Below are 20,524 nucleotides of genomic sequence, written 5' to 3'. Positions count from 1 at the left end.
AAGCTCATCGTTTGATGTGCCTCGGGACTCAACTAGGTCACTTTTTTTTTCTTTTTTTTTTTTTGTCTTCCTTTGTTTCTCAAACTTTTGGCAGCATGGAGTCCCGAAATGGGGGACAGGGCTTGAAACACTATGAGTTCATCGAGAATGACTCTCGCTAAGCCTCCGCATCATTGCTATTCTGAAATGTCTGCTTATTATTTGTAACAAACATGATATCGAATTACACACCACCCAGGTAGAAGAGACTTTGTTTCCCACAAGTGCTGAGGGAAAGGGGAACAGGGTCTATATTACATCAATCTACAGAAACATACCCTGTCATTTGCACAGCCATATGTTGACCTATTCGTGCAGCTGCGTTGAAATTAGGTAAACAGCTGTCTGAAAGCCATTACACTTATGCAAACCACGAAAAACAACTGCTACTACAACAAAACAGTGACAGTTTCTCCTTTGACTTAAACATCTCGATCTAATAATTGCTGCGTTAGCTCTAGTCACACATCTATTGTCCTTAGTTTATAGTGAAATGATTGACTGGTACTCAGCTCACGCAGGTAAAAGTAAACGAGCGTGTTTGTGCGACCTGGCAAAACACCACTCACACGTGCTGAATAGGCTTCAGTGGAAACTAATGAGAGAGACGACAGCTTGTGCTAGTGCCACTTAATTGATTTAGATTGAATTCTCACCAGAGAACATGTCTCTGGATGGATTGTCTTTTAATCGGTAGTTTCACCACAGGCTGTTCATTTATCACTCTCTCCTTCTTATTCCTCTTGTCCCTGGGTTTTACATATATATATATATATATATATATATATATATATATATATATATATATATATATATATATATTACAGCTTTTCCTATTTATTCAGTAGTATTAAAATATATAAGCTGTGGTGAAGGATGAGAGTCACATGGCTAGCATAGCAGTTCTGTCGGCTTCTATATGTTGCATATGCTGAAATCTGAGTTTGTTCTGTTATACGCAGCACTAAAAACATGTGACTACAAGTCTTTTGTCCAACCCCACACATCGTCTTCACTCAGTTTTCCCCAGCAACTACCCTCTCTTTTTTACCCTTGGCATGTGTCCTCCCAGAGTTCGCTCTAATCAGTCCCGCACTGCTGGAGAACCATCCAGGGTCAGGTGCAGCCTTGCCGAGCTGTTGGGTTGAATGTTACTTCTTCTGAAGTGCATGGATGCTACCGTGTCTTTGTAAACTGTACGCCCACTCAGCAGTGTGGGGGAGCCTGGCGGTATGGAGGAGAGGTCGAGCTACCCAATCAGCATCCTGCTGCCTTCAGCAGTGGAGCTCGTCGTGATTAAACTCTCCTTTGTAAAGAACATATGTAATTAATGGAATCAGGTGTTGTTCTGGATGTTGGAAACAATTACCTGTAGTCCCACGATAGAGTCAGAGGAAGTACACAGAGACAAAATTCAGACAAAAGAATTAGTGTTAAAATATGAAAAGCAATGATAGAATGCCACTTGCAAATCAGGAATAGTACACAGAATGCTGTGCTGTAAATGACGAGTAAGAAGACTCCATCCTAAACCTCAGAGTTGATATTTGTAGTTACATTGCCAAAACAATGTAAAGGCTTATGATTCACTTTATCATTCCCTGTATTGCCCTATTCAGTGCATGCATCACATTTATTTTTGAATAAGGGGTCCTCCACTGACCCGGAAGTAAACAGCTTTACCTGGTGAATGCTGATGTGTGTGTGTGTGTGTGTGTGTGTGTGTGTGTGTGTGTGTGTGTGTGTGTGTGTGTGTGTGTGTGTGTGTGTGTGTGTGTGTGTGTGTGTGTGTGCTGCCTATTGGCCTTACTGCCAGCTAGGACAGGCTACTGATTCCTGGAAAAACTCAGTGTAGACGTGAAACTAAATAAGCCAGCCTCTTTGAAAATGCTAAAGCAGTCATTCCATAACGGTGCTTATGATGGCTGTTGAGAGTTTTCACACAGCTCTGTTTATTTCTGCTCGAGCTCTGTTTATTAAATCATTTCATGATTTTAAGAACCAGTTTAGTTGTTTAACCACAGCTGGCTTGTAAACAGTGAAGCCGTATGTCAGAATCACTTGCTCCAGGCCCGGGACATAATAGGAACAATGCAACTCACAATCTCCCAGTTTAACGTCAGTAGCCCTGACCCAGCAGTCCACTTGCTCCAGATGTGAAACCCACTCATCCTCTGTTTCTGTATATTGCACCAGACTGCCCTCATAGTGCTTCGTAGCAATTTTTGAAGAGTGTTGATATAACTACACAGGTCCATGGGATTGTCTGCCCAGATTTCAGATGGTCAAGATAGTGGAATTTGATCAATGTATAGGTCCAGACACTCCATCAACCCCAACCCCACCCCCCACCCCATACAACTTATTTTATTTGGCAATTTATAATAGTCACATAATCCATAAGGGCCAGACACAGTGTTACACAGTTCAGTAAATCAATGATGCCTGGTTAATCCACAGTCTTGGGGTGGGGAACCTTGTCTAGTGCAAGTTGTTTTCTCCATGATGCAAAGAGGCTTTTATCACTGATGTGTCTGCAGAACACCTGCATCTCCAGCTCAGATCAAAGAACGTGTTTTGCTCCCCTCGCTAACAACGGCTTGTGTCCGTAGTCAAGAGGATATCATTTAAGAAAAAGAAAAAATGCAAATCTGAGAAACACATAATAGCCTTATTATGAGTTCAAAGCCTGTTTCAGATGAAGGATATTGGGCTTCTGTTAGCTTGCATATTATGTAAATGACTGAAGTATAGGCAAGGTGCTGCATGCTGTGTGCTGAGGAACATATATTCTGCTTCCATAGGGAAAAAGGCCACTGAAACCACATACAACTTATCAGGCTTTTTAACAGCTAGCTTGTCAGTCATTCACTGCATGACTGAAGCTGTCTGTTTTTAAAAGGAGTACAGTTGCTCAGAGGAGTCAATTTTCTTTATAAAGTTGATTTTCTTTACTCCCATTATGTAGTACACCTATGCACATTGTGTACATCCAGAGAAACTGCATCACTGGCAAAGGTAAAGAGAACATGGCTAACTTTTCAGTATGCCTTTCCTGCTTTTAGCTAAATGTGCAATTTCCTGGGTTTTTTTATGTGTGTGATCATGTTTGGAAACTGCTCTCTCGTGGCCATATCCAGCAAATGTGCAAACATACAAATATGTGTGAAAAAAACAAAACAATAACCTTTACGCTGAATATTTACAGAAAAGCAGTTGTGGGTCTTGGTGGCAGAATCTACAGAACAGTGCTTGGTCACATGTTACTGTATTTAGATCAGCTGGTTTTTCAGGATAAAGTGACTGTATTTGAGTATTTTAGTTGCGTGTAACATTAGTTAGTGGTGTCAGGAAGGGTATGTTATAAAGTGAAAGGCTTTTAGAGTATAATTAAAGAATGCAGTATGTTATAAAAAGCAGTTGCAGAGCATTGTTATGGAGAGAGAGAGAGCGAGAGAGAGAGAGAGAGAGAGAGAGAGAGAATATCTAAATACTATAAAATCTAAATACAGCATATAGTCTTTGGAGGAGTGTGGTTTGTGTGTATGTGGGGGATGTTTGTATATCTGTATATTTGAGGGCTGTATGCTTGTGTATATTTACTACTGCTAAGGGTGTGTTAAACATTACAGTAAGTCACACATTACACTAATTACATGCTGAATAAGAGCATCTACTAAATGATGGACAACAACCATGATTGATAAAGACAAGGAGAGAAGAGAGAGAGAGAGAGAGAGAGAGAGAGAGAGAGAGAGAGAGAGAGAGAGAGTGAGTTACACCTGGGAGGAAATTGATTTTCCTGAATAACCACTGTCAATTTGTGTTGGGGCAGGGCCAATGTGACTATTGTGGTGCATGTACCCTTATATCTGTGAGAGACCACAGATGTCTATAGCATAAGCGGGAAATGAGACTTAATAGACCAGAGTCTGGCTTATTAAATGGACATTCCAAAACAATAGGCGGGAAATCATTCATCTTTATATCTTTAATCCATAGCACTTGAGTCATAGCCAAAATTAGGCTTCATTGTCAGGACAGTGTTTTCACAGACACCCAGAACATCTTAAAAGTTTTTTTTTTTCTTCTCTGCGTTCTGTCCTTTCAAAGAGAACTTCCACGATCTTTCAAAGGGCTCTGAAGTCTTTAGAACAATAGATTATAGATAATGTCTTCGTCACCCTCCATCAAATCACCTCTGACATCAAAAGCCCCTCGGGTTTTCTTAACTTCGTCTTGAATATGATCCGCTGATCAACACCCTCGAAAGGTTGTTAAGCCGAAGGCGGAGCAATGCATGCATGCACTAAGCCTTAAAGTTCACATTTGTTCTTTTCTATCCTCGAAATATGCCAGAGCTCGGGGGGAAATGTCAAGTACATAAATGAACCCGCAGGTGTGTGCATGACCTTTTAGCACTGGTGATGTCCTTTTCCCACTATGTTCATTCTTCTGTTTATATAATCATTTTCTGTTACCAATTTTCAGGATAAAATTAATACACATCACTCTGTTTCCCTTTCGAAGAGATCTGGGTTAAATCAGACTAGTGCACCTTAAAAAGGCAACCAGCTTGCTATGTCACGTTTAATGCAAACTTACCTGCCTTACATTTGAGAGGAAAACAGCAAATGCATCAAAAGTTTGGGTCTTTGGCCTGAATCCTTTGGAAATATGATCCAGATTTTGGCATTATTAACCTGCTTGGTTATCCGAATGGTTATGGCAATGTGTATTGGAAAAGCAGAGCATATTACTGGAAGCAGGTAACTAGCTGATCTCACTGGCCTGGCACTGGACGCTGCTAACCGGATGATCTTATTAGCTTGAGGGCAAGCTGATCATTCTGGGTGACTGAGATCAGTGTGACATGCACCTCTACAGTCGCAGCTGGTCATTCAGACTGACTGAGATCAGTGAGAGGTGCAACTCTTCCATTGCAATTGGTCAGCTGTGCTTCTGTATGAGACTTAGAAAAGCTTGAGAAAACTACAGAAACCAGCAACACTGTTTCTTTAATTAGATTGATCTGAAAATACTGAAATAAGCTGACTTACTTGCTTCATTTTTCTAAGAAAATAAAATAAGGAGTAATTTGTGATTGTATCTGCCTCTGTGTATGAATGAGTGTGCATGTGTGTGTGGTTCTGAACAGACAACTTTTCAAACAGTTTAATTAAAACATGCCTGAAACCAGCATTAAACAGCATGATGTATGTAAGTTCAGTTATCTATGAATTAAGTGACAGAAGAATTGAGGTAATGTGTTAATGTGCATGTTAATTTGTGTGTGTGTGTGTGTGTGTGTGTGTGTGTACATGTGTAGGTGCACACGTGCTTTCAGATCCTGCAACAGGTATATTGGTACAGGCATGTGCATCCATTCATGTGCATATGTGCACACACATGGGTGTATGTCTTTTGTTTGGGGCAGCATGTTGTTTGTCTGGGCTCATACAGCGCTGCAGGCTCTGCTTCATCCCCGTGAATGTCAGGACCTCCGGAAGACCTTTATTCCAGCAGAGACAAAACGCTCAGCCAAAAATCACACTCTTTATCGGAGCAGTCTGTCCAAGCACCTTATTGATGTAGTTCCACTGCACTTATGAGATAGTACTGCTGATTTCTTACCTTCCTGTAGGCGTATAGTGTGTGTCTGTGCACCTGTGTGTATGTTGGTTTCTTACCTTCCTGTAGGCATAAAGTGTGTGTCTGTGCACCTGTGTGTATGTTGATTTCTTACCGTCCTGTAGGGGTATAGTGTGTGTCTGTACACCTGTGTGTATGTTGATTTCTTACCGTCCTGTAGGCGTATAGTGTGTGTCTGCACCTGTGTGTATGTTGATTTCTTACCATCCTGTAGGGGTATAGTGTGTGTCTGTACACCTGTGTGTATGTTGATTTCTTACCGTCCTGTAGGCGTATAGTGTGTGTCTGCACCTGTGTGTATGTTGATTTCTTACCATCCTGTAGGGGTATAGTGTGTGTCTGTACACCTGTGTCCATGTCTTTGTTGCGCAATTGTAGTATTTGTTGCATTCTGAAAGTTAAATTATGGTAATTTCTTTTCATAAAACACTAAGAAAATAGAAAAATGAGTGTCCTAAATTTACTACAGCTGTGGAAACATGGCATCAGTTCCAAGCAGCACAGTACTGCCATGTCATTCCACATAAAAACTTGCAAATGAGTATCACTGCAGATTTTCTGTTTACAATAGTTATGTTATTTAAAAATGACAATAAAAAACATAGAAAACATTGATGCTCTAAGGTCTATACCATGCTGTAATACCATATTAGTAATTAAAACAATAAAATAAATGCTGTATATAAAAGACTATATGCAAATCTGTTACGGGCCAGGCAAAAATCAGATGCTCGCGGATAAAAAACAGAGATTTATTGTAGTAACAGGTAGTGGAAACGGTCACAAAAAAAAAAGGAATAACTCGAAAGCAGGGAAAACAGTCCGTGTCAAAAGACCATCCAATAATCCAGGCATCAGAATCCAAAAGGGGCAGGCAAAAATCAGAAAGGGGAAACATTAAGTCAAGGTTCAGTACACAGAAAAGCAATCCAAAAGAATGCTCGGTATGCATAGAGGCAATACTTCGAGACAGGCTTAAATAATCAAGTACATAGGTGAGTTCAATATTCTGGTGATGACGATCCGACGTGAAGTTCATGATTGGTGGAGTCCTGGGTTGGGTGACGAACAGCCTGCCTGGTGCTGTAGTGTGATGAGGAATCACTACAACAAAGAATAACACTGGACTTCAAAAGATTAAAGTATATCTATGAAATATGTACATATGAAATATTTGCATGCTTGTGTGTTTGCCAGGACATAGAGATGAACCTAACTAAAACAAACATGACTTTCTAGGGTCTACTGATGACTTATAACAGAGCAATGAAATCACTAGACCCTTTCCCCTGTGCCAGTGGCTCATTTGCATCTGATGAATTCTATCCGCACTCTCCTCACATCACTCATTCCCTCCATATAAATGAGCTCTGACCTCTCACCTATGCTTGTCTTGTTCCTCCATCCTTGCCTCTCCCTCTGTGCTTCCAGGGTCTGTCATGAACAGCGGCGGTACGGTTGTAAGGGTTTGGACTTCTCTGGCTGTTGTTATATGCTGTTGCTGCTCGGAGAAATGTAAATATCACAAATATATGGTGACTACGATATGTTTCCATAACATAAACAAATGATCTTTGTCTCTTTCTCCATCTCTCTCACACATACACACGCACAGACTCTAATGGATATCCTTTAAAATAGGAAATAGGGTAGTTCAGGCCCTGTGCACAATATACACATAGTCCTAAAGTATAAGCAGTCAGTCAGGGGTAGTTATGTGTGTAGAAACACACACAAAAGCAATGATTTGATTATTGGTTTGTCATTATTTTGAGCTTTTAATGGCCTGTAACAGCTTGCAGCTTTTGCACAAACAATAACTGCAGCTAAAGCTATATCTCGGTGTTACTGTGCTAGAAGTGTTGTGCTACCTTGACATTTTTCCCCACACTGCATTGAATGCAGTTAATGGAAAGCACATATTTAACTTAATACACATTCTCCTCATTATGGCATTCATTTGAAGCTTGCTTCCCTTTCTGGTGAAAATGGCAGATTCATATTGACCTGACACAGTCATTGCCCAGTCTAAAGTTAAAGTCAACATAATTAACCTTTTCTAAATAAGGCGCTGCTTGCCCAGCTGCATGCAGACAGGCAGAGTGAACTAAAAGGTTGAATCTCGCCTGACTGAAGAGAGTACACTCTAAACAACTCGAAACAACCTCCGAAACCATTCAAATGGTAATCTACTGAGAAGAGTTTTCGATCATTGTCATTTGGGATTGCGATGTGCATGTGTGTGTGTGTGTTTTTTTTTTTTTTTTTGTTACACTGCTTTTTTTCATAGAGTGCTGTAGGAACTTTAGAGCCTCTACATTTTATTAAGCAATCCAAGTCGGGCAGAGTTGAGCAAAGCCGCACTCTGGCCTCGAAGTGCCTGACAACAGCAGTGGTGAAGGGCTTGCAATGCTGATGGATTTCAGACCATGTCCCAGCTCATGTTAGGAGGGAAGTGTCTGCAGCACCTGGGCTGGGGCTCTGGGTGGCTGCTGCTTTATACACACACCACAGAGGAGTGCAGGTGGAACAGCGAGGAGACTTGCAGCAGAGCACATGGGAGCACGGGGAATATGCGGAAAGTTAGCAGCTGTTCTTTCAGTGCTCCATTGATATACTTATAATTACTGCTTTCCTGTCACAGGCTGTTTGACCCTGGCATGCAACAACTTCCACTCATGCTTTTCCCTGGTTTGGCTTAGCTACTGGAATTAGAAACTGGGTTATTGGAAAGGCTTTGAAGAAGACACTTGCCATACCTCCTATCATCTTTATGGTCTCCACCTATATTTCTCTCTCTTTTTTCTCTCTCTCTGTCTCTCTCTTTGGATCCCTCTGCAGTCACTCTCTCTGTTTGTTTGATGTTGCGGGCACTCTTTAATGCATCTGATTTCACTCTCTCTGTGTGACTCACAGGGTCCCGGAACTGCTGGAAAGGTCTGTTAAGTCCTGTCCTTCCTGCGCAGATCACCGAGGTAACATCCCTGTCTTCTCCTGGTGTGACCCTGGTGACTGGAGACTGGAAAGATCAAGCAGCTCTAGGTGAGCTTAGATTCAAAGCTGCAGAAAGAGGTTAGTCTGTAACTCCAGCATTATTTACTTTTGCAGCTGCCACCGAACAGGTGACTTTTTTATAAATCCCGAAACTTTAACCTGGTTATTTATCAGTTCATCTATTTATTTGTTTTTGTGGCTGGATGGATGGATAGATGGATATTTATATGTGTTTTTATCTACTCTAATAGCAATAATTTATAATAAGTTATTGTTATCAATAAGTTATTATACTAATCTTAATCAGTGTTTAATTGCAATAGTTAATATTAATTACATAATTGTTTTATAGGCATTAATACATGATACAGTAAACAGAGACACAGGGTGGAGTTCATATCAAAGCTAGTAAAATAAACACTGCAGCATGGTTGCTTTCCATCGTTAATATCAACTATTTGAATGCTAGACCTGTAAAGCAGATTCACAGCCACACACCCAGAGTATGGAAACTTAGAAGAAATTAAACAGATGACATGCTTTCTGAGCATCTGAGTGTCAACGAGTGGCATGAATGTCCAGCCAGGAGCACTAGAAGGTGGGGGTAACTGTGTGGAGCATAAAGGAAGTGGCTACATATGACTAACTTAAAATAATGAATCCTTCAGGGTGAGGAAGCGAGTGGTCCAGAGCGGCCTGAGAAATGTCTTCCTCTCTCCCTGTTCAGGCTTCCGCATTGTGCAACATGAAGTAGCTGGTGAAAAGTTATGAACTGCTAAAGTTTGAGCTAGTGGCGGCTTTTAGCAGTTATAGCACTCATGAAATCCAACATAATTAATAATTACAATCCTGAATTATATCATGTAGTTGTGATGACTTTTCCATCAAAATAATTTGTTCTTTAATAAAAAGAAATTTTACTACAACAATTTTACTACAAATATATTTTAAACCATAGTGCTGATACTTCTTGAAATGTCAATAGTCTTGCCAAATGGAGCCATAAAAGTGCTTGTGAACCTTTTTTTTTACATAAATGCACATGCCCAGGAACTTGATTTCCTAAGGGGGAGGTGAAATTGAGGGACCCCTAAACTGAATGCAACAGTCCACATTCTTCCGCCCGGCACGTTCCACACTTTTCAAAGCAATGTTACACCCAAGGATGAAATTACAATGTCCATGCATGCCATTGCACACAACTGATTTTACTGCCCGAATGTTACTTTTACAAGCTCTATTAATTATAAGGTGTGATATATTGTGTGTAAAAACTACGGCTGGATGCCTCACCTTCAAGCATTGCCCTCTGTCTCTCTCACTCTCTTTCTATGTGAATTTCCTGTGTGTGCATTCGCTCTGTGAGGAGCTGACTGGTCAGATACCACCCTTTGCTGCAGAAGAGGTTATACAGCTAATAGCTGGAATTGATGCTGATAATCATCAGACAAGTGCTCTCATTGTATCCCAGAGATATGAGCCTTTTGTCTGTCAGAGAATCGCTGAAGACATCGTCTTTTCTTAATCAGCAGAGTTCAGCAGTTAGGTTTAAAGGAACCATTAAATAATTACCATGTCTTATTTATATATATATATATGAATTAATGAAAAATCATCATTCCACAGTCTGACAGAATACAAAAAAAATTTACCCTTAAATTGTTTTAGCATAAATTGATGATTAGGATAACTTGATTTAACTGGATCAATGTAACATTATGCTAACCCAGGAACATCGTTCGAGCTTTTCAATCGAGCCTGAAGCACAGCCCCGAATATTCTTTTCTTCTAGGACATCCATAGTTTGGCGGAATGTTAATTGCTGATTACTTTTTAATAAGTGGTTATTAAGCACAAAAGAGGACACAAAAGAGTTTTTAAAACTTATAGACATATGGAAAAATTCACTTTTCAGTGCTTGTGCACATATATATGGGTATCTTGAGTGCCTGCCAACCCACAGACTGAAGTAAGACATCCCAGTCAATTTCTTGTGAGCTTTCTACTCAAGAAAACATGGCCTAAAACAACCCTCGGATTTGGCTCCCCTTTCTATGTCAGGAGCGGAGTCATCAGAATTATACCTCATTAGAACTACCTTTGTGAAGGTGTACCATTTTTTTTTAATCACATGCGCCAGTACAGAGCCCCTATCATTATGTCGAAGCTAAGAGCTAAGCACAGCAATTGCTCTGTTGGCTGCAAATGACAGCTCAGGGCCTGCATATGTATGGTAACTAATCAATTTGTGTCTGACTGATTTTCCAATCTTGGTCAGTACAATGTGGGACTGGCAATAAAACTTTACCTAAAAGAGAGATCAATACCAACTGTACAAGGCTAAACTGCAGAAGAGGGAAATGTAAGTATTTAAAGCATAGTAATGATAGCTAGCTCTATGTTTCTCAGTTTTCACAAGCCCTGTACTGACCTTCCATTTCCACCTCAATGGCATTGGCTGAACACGTGTCTTTCAGTGATCACTGGGCAATTGCTCAGTGAGAAAAGGTTTAGTGTCATCAGTGCCATTCCCAGCACTGCACAGACCACTACAGCGCTCCCCCTTTTCTCTGTAGCAGAAGGCTTCAGTTTTGAGCTGTGTGTGCTTTCTCTGTGCACTTCAAAAAGAAACAGAAACATTAAGCTGTGCACAGGAACATCACATACTTGTGTTGTATGACACATGTCTGACTTCAGGTACAGTCTTGAAGTGGTGCGTCACGTGATCTCAAGTTAATTTAGTTTGATCTCGTAAAACTAAGTTGAATGCTGGTGTAGAATGGAATTAGTGTCACTAACAGTCAAATGGCACTGCTGCTATATTGATTTCCTGCCATCCAGTAGATAGCTGCAAAAATCTATTTGTCCACCAGTCAGACCAGTGCAAAAACCTACTTCAGACTTCTTTTATGTCTTTTCCCTTACTGATTTCTATGTTTTTTTGCAGCATTATTGATTTACTATTCAAAATCTACCATATTAAGGCAAAAACAAATAACATTTGATTTTTAGCAACTTGTACACTAAGATTTATATTTGAGTGACCACAACTGTAATGTTATAATAATAATAACAATTTGATAATGATCATTTGTTACTGGAATAACTTGAACTTCTGCATGTTGTATTATAAACATAAAAAACTATTCTGCCTTCTTAGTTGATCCCTACTTTACTTTCTTCATTCAAAGGTAATCTACACATTTGTTTCAGTGTTGGCCAGATTAGATACAAATGTTTGATTGGTAGACCAGGTTAATGTATGAGGACTCAAATCTATTTTAATTTTCTACTACTGTTGACATGCCCAAAGATGATTTGCACCCTTTCAGTTTTGTATTTACTCATTGCTTTTGATTACACATCGCTTACAAATGAAGATTTGATTGGTAGACCAAATGAAGGCTTAAGTACTTTAATTAGCCTGCTTGACTCCACTTAAAATGATATTGTCATTCATACCAACTGAATCTCAGATTTGAGATACCTGTTGATTGCACACTGATTGATTGTCTTGGGCTGTTGAGAATTTAAACTGCAAGGAGCTGTGCTCTTCCCTCTAGATAAGACGCTGGAAGTGAAGAAGCCGCCCTGTGCTAGAGCCTTGGTGTTCAGCTCTGATTCGGCCGTGGAGGACAAAGCAGGGGTTTGTGGTCATTGGTCACTTTCTCCATCAGTAGCTCATTCTGATCTTTATATCCATGTAACTGGCAACATCACCCTAACTGGCATAACTGTTCATTTCATTTAATTCTTTGAACCATAGTATAAATCAGATCTAACTGTCTTTGGTCCAGAAAAGAGAAAAAATTAAACTTATTGGAAATAAAAGGATGATTTATGGTCCAATCAACATGGTTCAGTTATTGCTTTGTTAGAGTACACCTTTGTCCCCACAATGTCCCCTACAGGCTGATGGTTTAGGATGCCCTTACAGCACAATTAATTAGTAAAACTTTCCCAGAACTCTAATTAATTTGTCCAGACATGCAGCATAAGGCCTTCAAACCTTGAGTTGAAAACTGGAAATCTGTGTCACTTGGTCAGCTACGGGTTGTGTAATTGACTGCTATCCATATGCTCTGAAGATGCCAACACATCTCAACCAGTTATCACACAATAATATCCATTCAATATTCTGTTATTAGCCTCCTAACCCTTTCATGAAGCAAGTTAATTGAACTTCACATTCATATAATAGATTAGTAGGGAAAGGGAATGCAGGGAACATCAATTATAAAGCCCATTTGAAGATCAGGGCTCCCAGAGATGAGGGTTGCCCATGTATGTGAATGTCCTTTCACTTTCTTTCAGTTCACTGCTTTTTTGTGCTAATATTAAAATGAGTTTGGAAGGCAATTTGCATTGAATTTCCTTAAAAGTAGAGTGAATGGATTGTTAAGGTTTTTTTTTGTCAGGGAAGAATACTTAGTGCTATGAAAAATGAACCTGAAATATGCTATGAAAATGAATCTTATAAATCCCGAGAGGACACTTGACTGTGTTTAGTATACAAAGTAGTGTGGTTCTTCAATACTTTAGGAGTCGTCTTCTTTCTTAGATGTCATTAAAAGTAATTCAAGTTGATTGATTTTTTTTTATCTGTAAAATGCAAAAGGTTCAGAGATCAGACAGTTATGCATAAGATAGATATCTCACTTTTGTGTGTGTGTGTTTAATACCTAGGATGAGCACTTTAAGGTCAGCGTGAATATTGACAGCTCACCCAAAGACAATCGGCCCGTTGCATCAACACCTGTGCCAGGATCACCATGGTAACTCATCCCTTAATAATGCATTCTGCTGTGTTCTCATTTGATTGACAGTGAGTAGTGCAGAACAGTTCAATGTGAATCCAATGACAACCGTCTGTCCCACCCACGCTTTGTTATAGCCTTGGGTCATAAAATGCAGTGAGTTCTCTGCGATCCATGCCTAACTTAATGCCTCATTCGGGATTGCAGCAGGAGATCTATCCAAATTGGTTCAATGTGAATGACAAAGCTTCAGGCCTCTGATGGTTCACAACCTCCCCATCTCAGCCGGAACCATGCTGGTGTCATGCACTCCCAACGCCATCCTGCACGCTACCTTTCCACCACAGCAGGCGCTTATGGTCCATCTCTGTCAGCTTTTGTGGACTCCCAGGCCTGCATTTGCTTAAAAAGGCTTTACATTAACCATGTTGTGGATGGCCACGGCAAAGAGAGCTCCTTGGTAAAGGTTTTTCAGGCTCCTGCATGATCTAGTTCCTGCTTATATAGCATAAGCCCCCAAGGCAATTTTAGGACACAGAGCATGTGTGGGTCGCAGGCCAGCTCCTTAAGATGTATATTTGCAGGAATATTTCAGGTGGTACGCTGACATGGCCTGGGGGTAGTGGGCCTTAAAAACCCAGGAAACATATTATAAAGTAATCTAGAATGTTATATTAAATATGTAAGAAGAATTTCTATTAACAACATAACTAAATGATAAAACCAAACAGGTTCATCAACTACAAACTGGTTCATCAGCCCTAGCTGAGAATGGTCTGGGTGTGGATCTAATAGTTCAGTGAGCATGCTTGATTGACAGCCCGCTATCACCAATGTGCAGCCTGCTGTGCTACTAAAGCATAGCTGAGTAACTGCATGGGGAGGGAAGAGGCGGAGTAAAGCAACCATAACGTAAGAACCTACCACTGAGGATACAGATGCAAATTAACTCTGAAGTTGAGGAACTATGTAAAGGCTGATGCAGCCGTGTTTTGGAGTCTGCTCAGATGTTAGTCCAGACCTAGTAATATGTGACTCAAAATGAAATGTCAACATTTGTTAGTCAAGCAGTGTCTGAATGACAAGAGAAGGATTAGGGTTCAGTATGACACTGTACGTATTGCATTCTCCATCAATGGGATCAATGGGATATTTAGAAAATAAGTGTGGGAAAGGATCTCTATCGATGTTTTCCATGTGAGCAACATGTGGTTCTTCCTAGCTACTGGTGTCAACTGTTATTTGCAACCTTGTCAGAGTAAAAGGATTTAGCATTTCCCCTTTTGTGGGAACCTGTACATGGTCAATGACAGCAGGCACCATTTAAAATGGAGGCATCGCATAATCAGTTCACAGCCACAGAACCTAGCTGTTAAACTCAGAGCTGTTCATGAAATGATGTGAAGCATATGTACAGATTTGAATTACCTGCTGTCGTTACAGAGTCAGTGTAATTTGGGGGACATTTACAACCCTTAGTTGGTGTGTGTGTGTGTGTGTGTGTGTGTGTGTGTGTGTGTGTGTGTGTGTGTGTGAAGCATAACATTCTGCTTACAGTTTGTATTCACTGATGTGTTTTTGCGCGTCAGGCCCTTTTTTTCTCAGGGTGCAGCTGGTATGCACATGTTAAAATCTCAGTCTCTGTGCCTTCCTGTGTTTGCAGGTGTGTGGTTTGGACAGGAGATGACAGAGTATTCTTCTTCAACCCTACCATGCAGCTGTCTGTGTGGGAGAAACCACTAGATCTACAGGACCGGGGGGACCTCAATAAAATCATAGAGGACCCTCCACATAAACGCAAGAAAGACACGTTGCGTAAGGTTGCATGGTTTTACATGGGGATGAAATCAAAACTCAGGTTACTTTATTTTTGACTCGTCTGGGTTCTGAGTTTTTCATTCCAGAGCTTGTTTACTATACTACTATAAACACCCAATACATTCCTCTATGAAAAATATCAGGTTTAGCCATTGAAGAAAATGTTATCTTGCTTCACTGGAGAACGAGATAAATCATCATACTTATCAGTTGAGGAAATTGTTCAGCAGAATAAGTGCCAATTACATCACTTTACAATTCATGTATCAATTTGATGAACTTGACCCACAAATGTAACCCCTTAATAATCATAATTATAAAAAAAGACAATACCTAAAAATTCTGACCTTGTGCACTCATGGCTTTGCTAATAAGAACTAATCTGATGTGATTGCCTGTGCAAATATTGAATTAGTCCAGATTTTGTGTGGAAGTTATTACTCGGCTGACTAGATTTTCCCCTAAGCTTGTTCATCTTTATTGATTTAGCCTTATTGCAGTTGCCAGGAAACAAGTTTTGTATGTTTGAACTTCAAAGTTCAAATAAAACAAATAGTCGTTGGTAAATGAGTCCATGGTTTTATTATATGGATCCATACCTTTAAAAGTGTTCATTATGGGTTTTATTATATAGAATGAACTGGGTGATTTATTGGTCATCCCAGCTCCCATAACCTTTCAGTTGAAGTGCTGTACTCTGGAAGTCAGGATAATTGCAGCAAATAATAGTTCATTTCCTATCAGCACTATTAACATTTGCTGTATTTTAAAGCACTGATTTCATTCAGAAACCAATAAAAATATTTTTCTTAAAAAATTAAAAGCTGATTTTGGTTTAAAATACAGAGAAGGTGACAAACAAAAACTAGATTACTCTGAGCTGTAAAAGTAGGATTTTCACTTTTTGTTTTAAAAAACACGAACATATGTTTCTTATGTAAGGTTCTTTACTTAAGTGTAATAATCACACTGGAAATACAATTAATCTGTGGCTGGAAACCTAATAGAAAACTAAATGTAAAACTTGTTAATAGTCCAGTGTTTTGTTTTGTCTATAGATGATGGCTCAAATTCTCCCTCAGCTGAAGATGAGGATGATGAGGAGGAAGACAACCACATTTCAAAATCTAAACGCAACAAGTATGTCTGCCGTTTAACCCATACTGTGATGGGTTGCTTGCCAGAAAGAGGTTTTTAATATGAAGTTAGGCTTAACTAATAAAATCAGGTTTTATCATCAAGAAATCTGTTGGCGGTTCAGTGATCTGGTGTAATGGTTCCAGTTTCTTTTGATGATAAGAGTATGCACAAGTATTCTGAGTTTAATGTACACATTCCCCAAACAAGGTTCCTAAGAAATGATCCTCAAATTTACATTCCTAGGCGTGTGTGTGTGTGTGTGTGTGTGTGTGTGTGTGTGTGTGTGTATGTGTGTAAACTAGGACAACAATAATCCTATCAGATTTTATTAGTTGTGGACACAGAAATGGGTTTGGAATGTATACAGGAAATACCCCCAACATTGTTTTTGGGACATGAAGGTTAAACAGATGTCTTTTCGATTTTGATTCCAATCAAGGCTCGAGGAGCCGGCCAACTGCATGGCTTCCAGCACTGACGGGCACGCGGAGAGGTGCCGGGCTGCACCTGATCAGCCAGTCCTGCCGTTGGAGCTCCGCGTTACTCATTTCAGAGATATGCTCTTGGAGAGAGGGGTGAGCACTTGAAGCATTAGCTGCACACAACAGCACTAAGCTACATGAAGTCCAGCAGCGCTGTCCACTTTAGCTGCAGAATTATACTGGACACTGGTGAGCTGCCAGTGGTAGATTCATTGTTGAAATGAAGGGCTCTCATACACTTTTTTGGGGTCTTAGATCTGTTCTGAGGACAAATACTGACCTCTTCTAGGTGAAATGAATCCTGTCATCTTATGCTTTGTGCGACATGGTTTATTTGACACGGGCAGTAATAAAGTGATTTTAGCTGATGACTGGGCGTGCAGTGTTATTGCCTGTGTTATTGCCTGTGTTATTGCCTGTGTTATTGCTTGCGTGACTCTTTTCTTTCCCTCCTCCATCAATTTTCAGGTGTCTGCATTTTCTACATGGGAGAAAGAATTACACAAAATTGTGTTTGACCCTCGGTACCTCCTGCTAGGCCCTGAGGAACGTAAGCAGGTAGGGCCTGGTTCAATCACGTCCCCCCACCTTGGTCTGAACCTACTCTTACACACATGATCTCATAACAACAGAACATGCCTGGAGAAAACTGTAATGGGAACAAAGACTTTTTAGGGTGAGAACAAACTGAGAATGCAATTCCTAAATCAGTCGAGTGCCTGGCTAAAGAGCAGCTCAGTGTTGTCTTAATAAATGTATTTATTTTGCTAGATAACAATTAGCCTGGGGGCATAGCATTGTTTGCAGTGGATTTTGACATAGTCCACTAGCAAAAACTCGGCAGAGTGTCTACAGATGTGTGCTTTTGTTATGAGGTCATGTCTCCCTCCACTTTATGGACCCTGCAATCAGTTTACTTTAAGTTGGGCACCTGCTGGCTGGCACAGTTGGCCCCTATCTCAGTGCCTCCAAGTGAATCAGATCCTGCTGCTACGTCCACAGATTTTTGATCAGTTCGTCAAGGCCAGGATAAATGAGGAATACAAGGAGAGAAAGAACAAATTGCAGCAGGCGAAGGAGGAGTTCAGAAAACTACTCGAAGAGTCAAAGGTGACATCCAGGTACGATCATGTTCATAGTGCTTTAAATGTAAAGAGCTACAAGGGCCTTATTAATAGCTCACTTGTTGTATTAATGAAACGGATCCCAGAGAGAAAACATATTGGCCCCATACTCATGACCTGAGAATTATTTATTCAGGTATTGTATTAATAATTAATGTGATCTGTGGTACAGGTCCGGTGTGTTACAAGTTTCTTTGAGTTTGTATGTTTGATGATAACCCTGTTTAATTCATGTTCCCTGAAGAAGAGAATTCAAATAGTGATGAAAGTGCCGCAATCCCTGCTGGGAATATATCTCTGTTTGATGTTCACCTTTGTGTACTGTGAACAAAGGTTCTTGTGAGTCATTTATAGTCATGACACATTTACATTAACAGAGTACAGTTCATTTGAGAATTGCCCAGTCTAAACATATGTAAGGAAGATCATGAAGAGATTTACGAATATGTCTTAATGGAAGCAGAAACTTTGAGCTAATGATTGGAAAATAATATGAGAAATAGAAAGAAGTAAGACACAGGAAGATTGTGTGTGAGAGTGAGGAAGAGGGAAACATTTCTCTTTCCTTTCTGAGGCACTAAATGTAGTGCATCTTGAAACGCTCAAACATGAAATGTTACTTTTGCGTTCAGCTCTGTGTCCCATCAAATAATTCTCCGATTATCAGCACAACAATGGTTGAATACACACAGATAGAACTGCTAGTTTGACGATGTCTTCCTCGTGGTGTAAGAGTCCTAACACTGAAGACAGAAGATCTGGACTGGGGGGGGGGGGGTTGCTTTTGTGCGACCCCCCCCCCCCCCACTACCTTCTGCTTTGCTAAGCCTGCCTAGTTCCAGCCACAAAGTGAACAATGACCAAATCCATATTAAAGTGCAACATACTGTAGAGGGTGACATGCATGTGCAGTTGAAGAACAGAGTATCATGACACCAGCAAATTGGAAAAGAGGAGGGCTCCAGCAGCCCGGCACGACCCAGGCGATTTATGTCCCCGCTCTCTCCCGCAGGTCAACTTTCAAAGAGTTCTCGGAGAAGTATGGCAGAGAGCCACGCTTCAAACAAGTTCCAAAACAGAAGGACAGGGAGCTCCTTTTCATCCAATTTGTCAATGGGCTCAAGAAGCGTGACAAGGAAAACCGAATGAAACTGCGCAAAATGAGATGAAGACAGGCTGGGAAAATTGTTTTGTTTTTTTTTTTCTTTGGGAGGGGGGTGAATACTGTGACAGAATCCCCTAACAGTTCATTTTCTGTTCAAATGGCACAATGACAAAAACAAACAAAAAAGCAAAAAACAAACAAAAAAAAAAAAAAAACAGTCAGCCAATCAGGTTTGACTTTAGAGATGGTTCAGCTCTGACAAGATTGTGTTTCATATTGAAGCTCTTGATATTGTATGTTGCAAGATGTCACAGTAAATAAAATTTAAATAGTGTATTTCAGTAAATATGTAAACTGTGTGTTTTAAAGCCATTGACCTCAGCAAACAGGTATAAAGTTATTTTTAAGGATTGTAAATATGTTGATAACTTGGCACTGTAATGAATCTGGTTTAGTGGATGTTCAATCACTATGTGGAATGTTACAGCAAAAACAAGATTCTCCACAGCATCTGTGAGAATCACTGAGTTGTTGTTTTGGTGGATTTTTCAATTGTTGTTTAAAAAGATCATTGTGACTAAAATTGTTATGGTACTGTATTGATTATAAATAATAGATTTCACATCTCATTAACATAGTTAATGCATTTATGTTAAAAATCAAGACTCTTACCAAGTGCGCTTCACACTCTACAAAACAGTATATTACTTTTACAGAGGACTATTTAATTGCTTGGACCATAGTGATGTATTTTGTTATTTATTTTTTTATTTGTTTTTCATTTGCCTTATGTGACATACCATAAACAATGGCAAATTGTTACCATGTAACAATTGTGTGCAGTTACGGAAAAGTTGCTTGATTTTGACTTTGACACTACTCAGAGTTTTAAAATCTTTGGTAAAGCACTTCATATTTAATTTAATTCATTCATGTTTTGTTTTATATCAAATAAAGTAACACTGTTGAAAAAGCTACATTTGTAAGCTAAATTAAAAGCATTAAGTGAAATTATTCTAAAATTGAAGTTGGCAAATATCACCTTCACCTGTTAAATGTTTTATTTACTGTGATCTCACAAGTCTCAGTGAGGCTTATTTTAACGATAGTTTAAATAAATAAACAATTAACAGCTTCTCTACTTTGTGCAGACACCTAACTGCTAACACACAGAGACAGACAGACTCTTCCCTTTGTTTCTTTCCAGCGTGTTTTGGTTGAAATTTGTGTTATTCCTCTGCTTCATGTTGTATATTACAAATTCATTACAAATTCTCAGATCTGTTTAAAGGCCAAAGGCAGGCTTATGAACACAGCCTGTCTGATGAACACAGCCTGGCTAATGAACACAGACCATCGAATGAACACAGCCTGTCTGATGAACATAGTCCTGCTGATGAACACAGTCCTGCT

The 20,524-nt window shown here is 39.8% G+C and overlaps 1 protein-coding gene across 3 annotated transcripts in view; it reads left to right on the top strand.

Moving 5' to 3' along the window:
* LOC113579371 (transcription elongation regulator 1-like protein) overlaps positions 1-20,167 on the top strand; it is a 71,325-nt gene extending 51,158 nt beyond the window's left edge. For 2 of the 3 annotated variants that reach the window (XM_035533685.1, XM_027013261.2), the window contains 9 exons: positions 8,608-8,763; positions 12,249-12,331; positions 13,372-13,460; positions 15,106-15,257; positions 16,319-16,400; positions 16,840-16,975; positions 17,351-17,440; positions 17,885-18,003; positions 19,019-20,167. In XM_035533685.1, coding sequence (XP_035389578.1) covers positions 8,608-8,763; positions 12,249-12,331; positions 13,372-13,460; positions 15,106-15,257; positions 16,319-16,400; positions 16,840-16,975; positions 17,351-17,440; positions 17,885-18,003; positions 19,019-19,175 — 1,064 coding nt within the window. In that variant the 3' untranslated portion in view covers positions 19,176-20,167. The remainder of the gene's footprint in view (positions 1-8,607; positions 8,764-12,248; positions 12,332-13,371; positions 13,461-15,105; positions 15,258-16,318; positions 16,401-16,839; positions 16,976-17,350; positions 17,441-17,884; positions 18,004-19,018) is intronic. The other variant, XM_027013262.2, reaches the window with a different exon arrangement.
* Positions 20,168-20,524: the final 357 nt, after the last annotated feature.

This window comes from Electrophorus electricus, chromosome 14 (genome assembly GCF_013358815.1).
Source record: "Electrophorus electricus isolate fEleEle1 chromosome 14, fEleEle1.pri, whole genome shotgun sequence".
NCBI classification, from domain to species: domain Eukaryota; kingdom Metazoa; phylum Chordata; class Actinopteri; order Gymnotiformes; family Gymnotidae; genus Electrophorus; species Electrophorus electricus.
The sequence above is the reverse complement of the archived record's forward strand: the minus strand, read 5'-3'. Positions and strand labels throughout refer to the sequence as shown.